This window comes from Spea bombifrons, chromosome 7 (genome assembly GCF_027358695.1).
Source record: "Spea bombifrons isolate aSpeBom1 chromosome 7, aSpeBom1.2.pri, whole genome shotgun sequence".
Taxonomy (NCBI): domain Eukaryota; kingdom Metazoa; phylum Chordata; class Amphibia; order Anura; family Pelobatidae; genus Spea; species Spea bombifrons.
Genome location: NC_071093.1, coordinates 9,853,194 through 9,866,268, shown reverse-complemented (window position 1 = coordinate 9,866,268; position 13,075 = coordinate 9,853,194). Strand labels below are relative to the sequence as shown.

General features: G+C 35.8%; 1 protein-coding gene across 1 annotated transcript in view; it reads left to right on the top strand.

The window, feature by feature from the left end:
- The window catches only part of LOC128501557 (sodium channel protein type 2 subunit alpha-like), a 57,593-nt gene extending 46,813 nt beyond the window's left edge, over window positions 1-10,780 (top strand). Inside the window, 6 exon segments of the mRNA XM_053471086.1 lie at window positions 3,696-3,977; window positions 4,413-4,466; window positions 4,843-4,984; window positions 5,185-5,312; window positions 6,711-6,981; window positions 7,264-10,780. Of these exon segments, the coding sequence (XP_053327061.1) occupies window positions 3,696-3,977; window positions 4,413-4,466; window positions 4,843-4,984; window positions 5,185-5,312; window positions 6,711-6,981; window positions 7,264-8,444 (2,058 nt within the window). The 3' untranslated portion in view covers window positions 8,445-10,780.
- Window positions 10,781-13,075: the final 2,295 nt, after the last annotated feature.

The following is a 13,075-nucleotide window of genomic DNA, read 5'->3' as shown; positions in this document are numbered from 1 at the left end:
ATTTGCAAAAATTGAGTAGTAAATATTGTATGACATTCTATGGCCTAATTATAGTTATATTATTTATAGTTAATTATAAAAATGTACTAAATTATTAACATTAGCTTAATATAAAGCAATATTACACCAATGTAATGCCCAATGACATGTCTACAATCTATTTCTATTCAACTCTTTCTTGTGTCAGTCTCAGAAAATAAAAACATGCAAAATCTCATTTTGTATGCAATAAATTCTACAAATTACCAATGATTAGATTCCAGTTAACTATTAAAACATATAAAAACATTGAAGTTTTGCAGTTGTTTTTAAAATAGTTAAACAAGCTCTATGATTTACTTCCCTGATATTTTTTCACCATTTCTAGATTTAAATCCAACGAATAAAAACAACCCCAACTACTACAACGTAATAAATAAATTCCCTGCTTCCTTTATAAACCTCATTAACCTGGTAAAGATTGGGGTTGCCACTTATAGGTTTGGTATTTTTAGGGAGAAAAAATAAGTAAATCAAACTAATCTGAAGAAATATTTTATGAATGCATGCATTAATTTACAAGGAACACATAAGCTTGTTTCAACACTGCTTGACTTTGAAAAAGAAACAGGACAACCCAACTTTAAAAAAATTAAAGTTGAACTGTCAGATATGCATGCCCACTTGAATGCTCTTTGACTTTTTGTATTTCAAACTTCCAGTCCAATTAAAATGAAATTGAATAAATTGGTTCTGATGTAAAAATATTCAATACCAGTAAAGACTGGTAATGTTAACAAATTGTAACAGTCTACCATAATCAGAAACTTGCCTCATTGCACATATATGTACTTCCACAACCCACACAGTGTCATACAAATCTTTGACTCTTATTTTTTAATGTCCTTATAATATACGCTCTACTCACTAGTGTGTGTTTCTGGGTATGTTAGCACTTTTGTGTGTGGTTTTTGTATGTTAGTGAATGATTGTGTTTGGGTATTTTCGTGTATGTGGTCATATTAGTGTGTGTGGGGTATGCTAGTGTAAGTGTGTATGTGTGAGTGTCTGCATGTGTGTTAGTATGAGTATCTGGTTCTGTGTTGAAAGTCTAGTTGTGTTAGTGTGAGTGTCTGGATGTGTGCGTTAGTGTCTAAGTCTGTTAGTGTGTGTGTCTGTGTGTTAGTGTGAGTGTCTGGATGTGTGCGTTAGTGTCTAAGTCTGTGTGTGCCCCTCCCGAAGCCAGGCTCTGGTGCCCATTTTTTTTTTAAATGTTACACTTGATAATACATTTTATTGTGTGTCTGCTCATTATATGGATGGACAAGATACAGAAACCCATTAAACTAGATGAACTTAAATATATTAGGATATCTATGCATTAGGAATTCATTAACATTCATCAAATTTTTGCTACAACCGACCTGAGCTCAGGCTTACCTTAGGGGTCCCCAGCAACTTCCCCTTGGGCCCCCTCACCCAAAATCAATTACTTGGTCTCTGTAGTGACAGCAACTCATTTCAAACACTGCACCAGAATGACTATTAATAGATGACCCTCAAAGTTTATAAAATGTCGAAGGAGCTCTACTACCACAAGAAATCTGGAATGTCCCTTTAAAAATGAAGTGTATCATGAAAAAGTCCCTACCAGACGCAGAGGCTACGTATATTGCCTCAGCGTTTAATATTTAAATTATTTTTGATATGAGAGATTTCATTCCGTGGATCTTGCCCCTATATTAGCTATTTTCCAGTATGGTTATACCCATGTAGATATGATGGTGTATCAACCAGGGACAAAAAAGAAAAACCTGGTATTGTTGAGAAAACTTCAACCAGTCCACTAAAATATGAGTTTTAGCTGAGTAACGGTCTGCCCTAGGGAGCACCTCTGCCCTCTCAAAACATGTATTCTGAATACACGGAACAGAAAATACTAAGGTTCTCATATGTCTGTTACAAGGACTTCATCAGGGTAGATACAAGAAAATGCTAAAAAGGCCCCCACAAGAAAGGCTGACTTACATAATACCTAGTTAAGTCTTAGAGTTAATATTGATCCAACTTCAATTCATATTTAATGGAATTTAACGTCATTTATATCCCCAAGCTTTAGTGACATCATCATATTCTGTACTTGACCACAAGTTTTCCCAATAAAAGAAGTTGGAGCATGACTGCAGGGAATCGTTGGATTGTATATGGCCTTTCTATATGTGGTTTGTTGAGCAACGGGCCAACATTTCTTTAGTTTGAGTTTCAAGGCTTCCATAAAGACAGCATTTGCTTCTCAAACACGAGGACACCAAAGTCTTGTGAGAGCTGTCATTTTTTTTTTCCTGCCTTGCAACACAAACCACTTTAATCGCAACTTGTTCAAACACAAATGAATTTTGAGATTTTCTTTACATTTCATTTAACTTAAGGCTGATGGTTTTATGAGCAGGATACCAGCAAGACTTTCTGTGATTTCCTCTCTTTAAAATACTTATCTCAAGAACTTGCATTGCCGCAGTAAGTACTTAATATCACCACTGTACACATTCCTCTTCATACCAAACACCTTTAATTATAGCCACCAGAAGACATGAACATGTCCCTACTTACATTTTTGTTACTAAAACATTAATATATTAAAATAAAATATTAGTGAACTTCATTTTCAATCTCATTGATGTACCATTTTCATTTAACAATGTGCTTTCTAGCTGCTGCCTCTTGTTACTGTACTATCACATTTGGTCATTTGACGTCCAACATGGACCGTGGCAGTAGAGAATCAAAAATATTCCACTACAAACAAGCTGTCAATTTATTTCACATGTTCACCAAGACACAAGCAGGTTTAGTGCCATAAAACTAATACTAAAGCAAAATCATTTATTTCCAAAAATAATACTTATTCATCCTCAAATTATGTCCAAGTTTATGATGTCCAGGTTCATGATGGCTTAAGACTGAAGTTTGAAATTAAGCATAATGCAATACATTACTAAATAACTTCTATTTACTAAGGACGTTTTCATGCATATAATGGAATGATAGTCTTAGTGAATACACCTTTTACCGACTGCCTGGCTTTGATCACCATAAAAAAGGCTATTAATTAAACCAATTGGGAATGATTCATGTCATGGTATTGCTTGCATTAGAGGGTGCCAGCATTTACAATTAAGTCATTGCATGTTTTTTTGTACCACATTCTCTTTTTTCTATTCATCCTTCCATCATCATCTTTCCATACATCATCATTGTATGTTTTAGCAAATGGCCCATGTTTACCTAGTATGTTTAGATTATATTAGTTAATATTCAATTTTTCTTCTCTTTAGCATGCATAACTGCTCAGGTTTCCTCCATGCCTCTTGCAGGTTTTTCTTTTTTTTTCCTTTTTGTTCCTGTTCTGTTTTTTTCCATCTTTATGTTATTTATTATTTCCATTGATCCATAAATCGTTTGAGTGTAAGAAAGGTGTGCATCTCAGATACTGCTTGGCGATGTGCCATGCACGACCCTGACACTCAAATGTGAATTTAGAATAGGATAGTCTTAATGTTTTTTTTTATTATACTTTATTTTTACTCTTTGCGCCTTTCATTCCGTGCAACATTGTGTTCATTTCAATGTTTCATTTTTCACGTTCAATTATCTCACACCAATTGATACTAATATTTTTTTCCCTTTTTTTATTTTTTTTTACTGTTTTGAATTAGGTGGTTGTGAATGCCCTAATAGGAGCTATTCCATCCATCATGAACGTGCTCCTGGTTTGTCTTATATTTTGGCTAATTTTTAGCATAATGGGAGTAAACCTGTTTGCTGGCAAATATGGTTACTGTGTCAACGTCACAGACGATGAACTATTTTCAACCTCTAAAGTCAACAACAAGAGCATGTGTATGGATCTAATAAGTAATAATGAGACGGTCCGATGGAAGAATGTTAAAGTGAACTTCGATAACGTTGGATTTGGATACCTTGCTTTGCTTCAAGTGGTAAGATATACGGTTATACGGTGTCTATAGAATTTATCAGTTTAAATAGTCAAGACGATTATTTCTGCTAGATCTAGTGGGTGCCAGGGCTGTGGGCCAATTATGGTGGCATGTGGCTAGTCCCAAGTTATTTAGTATTTACAAAGCCTGCTATTTTAAGGGTTTTGCCGAGAAAAATGTATTTGTTAGAAGTTATCATCATCATAAACTGCAAATTGAGTAAACCTCTGGGGACATTGGGTTAAGTAACTGTAAATCTAGTAAATTTAAAAATGCATAAAGTACATTTATTTGGTAGTCCAAAATTTGTAAAAATAGAAACAATTATGGATAGTTCTGGTTATCCAAGGTGAAAAAATGTGTTGGAATGCATTGATTATACTTTTTTTTTGTTTTTTACAAAATTATACTTTTAATCAAACCCCTATCTCACAGGCAACATTTAAAGGATGGATGGACATCATGTATGCTGCAGTGGACTCAAGAAAGGTTTGTACATGACACTTTCAATTTGAAGAGCACCGACTCCTTTAATCAGCTTGTTACATGCCGCTAGGATAGATGCGTTTGTTACTAAGGATACAGAATATATGTGTTTCAGATTTTAACATGTCAGCCAATACCCAGACAGCTTTTGCACTGTTTTAGTGAAAATTACATTATTTCATCATAAACATGACCTTGTATTTTAATGCCGTGACACATAGTTTATAGAGTAGTTTTGTAATATAATTTATACAACACATTTCCAATCCAACAGGCAAATCTATCCTGCAGTATGTAGCAATAGATCGATAAATAGATTGACTTTACTTTATAGAGCGATAGATGTAACATTCCTGACCCACGTTTTATTCATTTTCAGCAAGAAGAACAGCCTAAATACGAAGACAATATGTATATGTATCTTTACTTTGTTATTTTTATCATATTTGGATCATTTTTCACCTTAAACCTTTTTATTGGTGTCATCATTGACAACTTCAATCAACAAAAGAAAAAGATAAGTATTGAATAATGAAATTATTGTTTAAAGGATATTTGCATAAGCGATATAATGGATGTTATAATCAGTACCGAGTAAGCGCTTTTAAAGTTTCTACACAGAAAATTGGAATGGAAATAATACGTTAACATTTTATTATTTGTCTCATGAAGATCTGTGAATCGGTTGACTCGGCTTTATTGGAATCATTATTGTAACCAGTTTTGATTTTTTTCCCCCTATAATTCGGAGGTCAAGACATCTTCATGACAGAAGAGCAAAAGAAATACTACAATGCTATGAAGAAGCTGGGATCTAAGAAACCGCAAAAGCCTGTTCCACGGCCCGAGGTAGAGATTCCGTTTAAATCATTATGTTTAATACAGATAGATACAGTATTCTTACAATAAATAATTCCTGAAATACAGCGTTGTGAGGCTGAAGCATGTGAATGTATATGTTGCTACAGTTAGTTATAAATAAGACCAAGAATACCTGTAAAGTATGTAAAGTACACGTACTAACACTAATGTTACAAACTGTGTTAACTATTTTGGTAACTAGTTACATGGTAGTGCTGTTTAATCAATATATGTACCAGGTGTTCCTGTAGGCTTAGTTTAACCAAAACATAGGTGCTGGGATATCTTAGACCAGAGCTGCAAAACTCCAATCCTTTAATGTGAGTTGTGGACTGGAGCCTTGGTTTAGACCTAAAGAGAAGCAGAAACACCACTCCTTCAGCCTACTAAGACATTTTGGACAATAGTATGCTTTTAACTTTGTGGGAACAGTTTGGGGAAGGCTCTTTACTATTCCAGCATGACTGTGCCTCAGCGCACAAAGCAAGGTCCATAAAGACATGGTTGGATGAGTTTGGTGTGGAAGAACTTGACCGGCCGCACATAGCCCTGACCTCAACCCCATCGAACACCCTTGGGATGAACCGAGCCAGGCCTTCTCATCCAACATCAGTGCCTGCCCTCACAAATAATCTACTGGATGAATGGGTGCAAATTCCCACCGAAATACTCCACAATATTGTGGAAAGCCTTCCCAGAAGAGTGGAAGCTGTTGTAGCGGCAAAGCTTCTTTGCATCTTGGTTAACCGTTTGAGGGCCCAGGGTATTTCACTATAGTGCTTTGCAAGTTACTATGGTACTCAAATAGTAATTTGTTTAACAAGACAGGGTTTCACCTGCATATTTTGCTAAACACTCCCTTTAATACAGGATATTCAATTTTTCACAAACAGAGGCAAACTATAAATAACTTTTATTTGTATAGTTTGCTAAAAAAATACCAAACAGATGTCAGTATATAATACATATCATATCATATATCATATAGCATAACATAATATTATCCAAACAGATAGTGGTGGTTATATACAAGCGTGATTCTAGTGAAAGGTCTAAAATGTTATTGTGATTTGGAATAAAAAATGCCGATATTTGTTGGATTCAATAAGTCCTACGGTTGCCATATTGGCCGTTTTTTGGGATACATATATATTTTATGGGCTTACGTAATGATGCTGTGTCTGACAGAGGTTATAATTTCACTTAGTCATATTTTAATTTGTTAGTTTTGATACTTTAAGAGAAAAATTGTCATATTTGTTTAATTAACAAATATTTTGTTTCCTATTAAAATGTAACTAATGTTGCACTGAAAGAGCAGAGAGGCAGTGGGGTTTAATGCAATCAACGCGAAACTAAATTGTGCCTTAATGTTTTGCTTTTCAGAACAAATTCCAGGGTGCGGTCTTTGATTTTGTTTCCCAACAACCATTTGACATCACCATCATGGTTCTCATCTGTTTGAACATGGTAACGATGATGATTGAAACAGATGACCAGACTGATGAAATGGAAAACTACTTGTACTGGATCAATGCAGTTTTCATTGTACTGTTTACTGGGGAGTGCATCCTCAAGCTGGTTTCCCTGCGTCATTATTACTTCACTATGGGTTGGAACATATTTGATTTTGTTGTCGTCATCCTCTCTATCGTAGGTATGTATATCGCCATGAATGTTTGCAAAAGTAAAATATTAAGTGGATTTGTTGTTTCCAAACAAGTCAACTCAAGCAACTCATATAAGGGTCCTATTTAAAATATAGTATAGGATAATCTTGTTTAGTGTGGTTTTTATTACACTTTTATGTGGCTTAATCTTAGTTTTAACCTATAAGTTGTTACTTGATATCCACTTAGCAAAGAATGTATTATTTTTTACACAAATCCACATCTACATTTTTACATACATTTGTCTTTTGTCCATTTATTCTCTGCAGGAATGTTTCTAGCTGACCTTATTGAAAAATACTTTGTGTCACCTACCTTGTTCAGAGTTATAAGACTGGCCAGAATTGGTCGTATCCTCCGTCTTATTAAGGGAGCCAAAGGAATCCGTACTTTGTTGTTTGCATTGATGATGTCACTTCCTGCATTGTTCAACATTGGTTTATTACTTTTTCTTGTGATGTTCATTTACGCCATTTTCGGAATGTCCAACTTTGCCTACGTTAAGAAAGAAGCTGGAATCGATGATATGTTCAACTTTGAAACTTTTGGCAACAGTATGATCTGCTTGTTCCAAATTACAACGTCTGCTGGGTGGGACGGGTTGTTGTCACCAATTCTTAATAGCGGGGCGCCAGACTGTGACCCAGAAGCTGAACACCCGGGAAGCTCTGTTAGAGGAGATTGTGGAAATCCATCAGTCGGGATCTTCTTTTTTGTCAGTTATATCATCATATCTTTCTTGGTCGTGGTAAACATGTATATTGCTGTTATTCTGGAAAACTTTAGTGTTGCTACAGAAGAAAGCGCAGAACCGCTTGGGGAGGATGACTTTGAAAGGTTCTATGAGGTTTGGGAAAAGTTTGATCCAAATGCATCTCAGTTTATACAATATAGTAAGCTGACTGATTTTGCAGATGCCCTCGATCCACCTCTCCGTATACCAAAACCAAACAAGGTGCAGCTAATTGCTATGGATCTTCCAATGGTAAGCGGTGACAGAATTCACTGCCTTGACATCTTGTTTGCCTTTACCAAACGTGTGTTGGGTGAAGGAGATGAAATGGATAACTTACGACAACCAATGGAAGAACGTTTCATGGCATCTAATCCTTCCAAAGTATCTTATGAGCCAATCACATCCACGTTACGTAGGAAACAAGAGGAATTGTCGGCCCTTATTATTCAACGCAGCTTCCGGAGATATCTTTTAAGGAAAACAATAAAACATGCTTCCTTTATGTACAATCAGCAGAAAGGCAACGTCATGAAGAAAGACATGCTGAATGATAGAATAAATGGGAACTCAACAACAGAGAAAGCAGATTTCACACCTTCAACGACGTCTCCTCCATCTTACGACAGTGTTACAAAACCAGACAAGGAAAAGCATGAAAAAGACAAAGTAGAGAAGGAAGTCCGGGGCAAAGACGTCAGAGAGCATAAAAAATAAATTCTGTGGCAATCTGTTTACAGCCTGTGAACATTTTTATTATGTCACCAGGACTCATTTCAGAGATTTATGCCAAACTGACAGTTCTTATAACTATGTATGTATGGTCAGTGCCTACAAAAAAAGACAGTGACCCCCTGTCAGGAAGTGACTTCATGGATCTTTGCATCTTTGACTGGAGGCTACTGTTTTAACTACTTCGGCTGGCAATGCATTGTATACCAATGTGTTGTTGGCAACTGCAGAATTAAAGGGTATCTCCCAGCTGACACTGCTATAGAGGATATTCAAATTGGCTACTCAAATGGTATGAGATGGGGACCATTTTCTGGGACGCAAACCTGTATTTTTTATTTACTTTTTGTGTGTGCGTGTTGAACACTTTAGTAAAATACTTGTATTCACTGTTTGCATTTCAACTGCCATATTTGCCATATGTTTACAGATTATATGTTTATGGATTCATCATTTTTTTGAATTCATAGGTTCTCTACTATTATATGCGACTATTTTTGTAAGTGGGTTTTATGTTGGGTTGGGGCTGTTACACCTTTAAAGGTATGAGGACCAGGTGTTCTACGGTATCTTTCTCTATAACATATATGAATAAACCTGATTGCATGAAAGCATGCTAGACTCATAGGTCATGCATGATAAATTAACATAGAGCTACAGAAAAAAAGCTAGACATTATCATGTGACACTAAATGTTGAGGTGCTTAACTGTTCATGCTGTGTCACATAAACAAAAAAAGTTAATATGTGCCTGTAAGGTCCCATAACGTACACATCAAAGGCCACGTCTTGGCTCCTGGAAACCTCATTTCAGTGCCTAGAACATGAGTTGGTTGACCTGTATCTAATGAGCTGTCATGGGCTGAAGACGATGGCTTCAACAACACCCGAAGAGGCCCAGATTGACCAACTCTGGCCAAGCGGCACAGCTTTCATCATCGTGTAAAATAAAGGTGTCCACATGATCTGATCAAATAAAAAAATTTGCAAAGCTTCTACCCTTCATTGTTTTTGGTCATCTTCAGCTGTCAGCAAGGTTGACATTGTACAAGCCAATGGAAATGCCTATGTTACGGTATGTAAATAGTTATTTTAACCTGTGGTGGATCTTTGAGCAAAAGAATAATGACTTGGGCACAATATTTATTGCATCAAATATGTACCACAATATGTGTAGTTTGCAAGCTTTTGGAAAATTATAGAAATATTCTGTACCAATATAAATAGTTTGAAAGTTATCACAGATGCATGTTTATATTGCCTGGACTAAATATATGATGTTTTGGTTTTTTTTTGGTTGGTGGTGCTTTTTTTTCCACTGTCCAGCAGCCTAATATGGAAAGCCATATACCAATGGTAAAGTAGGATGAAACTGTTCAACAAGACCTCACTAATTTGGTATTAACCCCTACACTGCATCACAGGGAGTTGGGGATCCCCACCCCTGGCAGGGAAGGAGTTAAATAATAGTTTGCAGCTATAAATATTAATATATGTATTGTTCACATTTTGTTTCTTCTTTGTCTTTACGTTTCCTTGTTTTATGTTGCAAATCGCTTTAAAGTATACAGAGTTTTTAAATGATATAAATATTGTAAATATTCATTTAATTTTTATTTTTCAGCATTTTTGTACATAAAGAGATGAGATGAATTTTAACTTCAGGGTTACTGTTGTGGTCACTTTTGTTACTACCCATGCAAAGCACTAATTAATTTGAGACCTTTACAAATAAAAGGTGAAATAAGAGAATTGTAAATGTCCTATTTTATTATTAGTTTCTTTCTAACATGCTGAATGTGGATAGAAATACATAAAAGTGGGACCACAGCTCACGTGTATTAAATAAGATGGAGTATAGGAACAGCAGGGGGGAAATAAATACGAAGACAGAATTCATGAACACTGCCTGAATCAGGGGGTCTTAACTTTTTCATACCAGGGGCACCTAAAACCAAATTGTTTCTGGATGAACCCCAATTGAAAAAGTTACAAATATTTGTTCATTTTGCATTATCCTTTCTATAGTCCGAATGAATCATCCCATCTTTGTTGGTTCATGCTACACAGGAATGTTTTAGCTCTTTTGTAGGAATCACTAACCTAAGTTTCTTACAGATGGACCTGACTTTGCTCACCACGTCATCTCCGTTATGTTCTGTTTTGGATACATGCACAAGTTCGATGTAGATTAATTTGCTTTCCAAGACTAATGCCTTGTAGTGTACTGTGAATTGCATGCAGGAAAATGCTATTACCTAAAATACAGCTGACTACATTACAAACAAGCCAAAAGAATAAAGATTACCTTTTGTATTGTATTCATGTGGTTTGGCTCTGTGTGTTTCTTTTCCATATGTAGTCATTTTAAGTCAAACCTAAATATAATTAGAAAGGTGGCAAAGGAAGTATTTTGACTGGTTAAATTATATTATTGATAATACAATAAGATAATTGAAACATGCATGGGATAAGCATATGGCTATTCTGGATCTAAGACGAGACCATGGACCGATTAAGGTCAGAGTCTCCCCATGGACAGACTGGATGAGTCGAATTGCTCTTATCTGCCTCCAGATTCTATGTTTCTATAATTGCACTGCTGTTATTGACCGTATTTGATTAGGTTCTACGTTATATACTTGGTTAAAAAGGACACAAACATTCTAAGTTATCCAAAATTGCAAGGAAAAATTGATATGTGTACCCCTGAACATAAATCCATTTTTTTTGTCACTACCTCCATAGGCAGAGCAGTCCAGTGGTCTACAGTCCATATATTGAAGAACCATGGCTGTTCTTAATAAGCAGCCTTTTTGTTATCTGCTAAGTTGTGGTGTGAATATTTCCCCTTTAAGTGCCTTGTACAGACCTCAAATGTATTTGCACATTTTGAGGTCAACCTTTAGGCTGTGCTTTTTTTTTTGATTAATTAAGCCCAATTTAAAAACATCATTCCTACGAACTGTTGCCCAAAAATAAACTGCATAATTTAAATGATTCCTAATTAATGATTATTATAGCGGCATAATTACATTTTCAGATCCTGCATTGATAACCTACATCCCTCATGGGTCACTTTATCATTTCTGATCATGAGTTGCTTATGAAGACCATTCCTGAGAGTAACGCCCTGACACAACGTAGCAGACCTCAAGTATGTTAAGCAAATAATACTTAGCAGAAATGTAATTTCATGATTTCCTTTGAATGTTTAATTAAGTAAAAACAACCGAAACTTTAAAGAAGCTTTATCAGATATTAGTTATTATCTCACATGGTAAATAACTGTTCCTAGTTAATAAACGGCTTGAGACATCCAACAGTACTAGTAATGTTGTTTCTAATGCTGCATTAAAAGCTGTTTATGAAAAAAGGCAGATGACAAATTACATTTGCCGAGTTGATTCCACAAAGTTCTGCTTAGAATCTTGCATTGGATTGTCCAGAATATGTTATTTCCAATACTAACTGCATTTGTCCTGTCACTAGTTTCTGTGAGGATTGCGATTTCATATTTATATGCTACAACTTGACCCTGGATTGGTATACTATATATATAAATTATTTTTAGTCTGTATTACTACGATAAATCTGACACTTGATCCTTTTTTACCACCGGGATCGGGTATAACGCTGCTTTGTAATTATGTCATTGTGGCCTGGTTACTAATATATTTCTAATTTTACCACACAGGGTTTGTAATTGCACAAGTGGTTTGGGGCACAAGCTCCACTCGGTCTTCTTTTAAGGGATGTATATGGTGCCGGCCAGGGTAGTCTTCAATATTTTTGCATGGAGGTACTGCATCTGTAATGTAAGCATAGTCCTCCTTTCACGTTTGGGGTTTTTACTATATGAAAATTGTTTTTGAAAACTATTTGCTAATAGCTTAGCGCATATGGATCTGGTTTCCTGAAACATTTGAAAGCAGCCTAGGCTAATGAATTATAGAGGATGGGTTATTGGCATGAGTGCTATATTGACTGAGAGTGCGGAGAAATGCTGAAAGACAAATATCTGGCTACATTCAGAGTCACATGATTGGGATATGATGTCAAACTATGCTAATATTTAACTGCGTGTTCCATTTAAGATACAGTACTGTGCAAATGTTTTAGGCATGTGTGAAATAAATGTTTTTTATCATTAAACAAAATGCAAAGCAAGTGAACAGAAGAAAAAACTAAATAAAATCAATATTTTCCTCCTTTTCTGTCTATCACCTCCTTTCTAAACATGCTCTTTAGTACTCATAGTGAAACCAATTTGTGCTGAACTCAGCAAAGTATTTACCTTTGGCCGCCATCTTAACTGCATTGAAAAACACTGTGGGCCTTGAAGACATTGACATGACATGACATAATATCCCGCCACTCCCTGTCTTTAAGGCACACAATACCTTTTAATGCAGTCTACGGAGGCTGTGTTGAGCTGACACCATAATGTAAATGGACCAGTTGGGGAGATCAGAAATATCAGCACATTGAGGCACCTGACCACTCAAAACAGCGTTCTGCTCCCAGTTTTACATCAGGGGGACTGCTAACCTCCTGGACCACCTACATCAGGCTTAGTCAGCCTAGGCTGGGATAAGTCACTGGCTGAGCTCCCA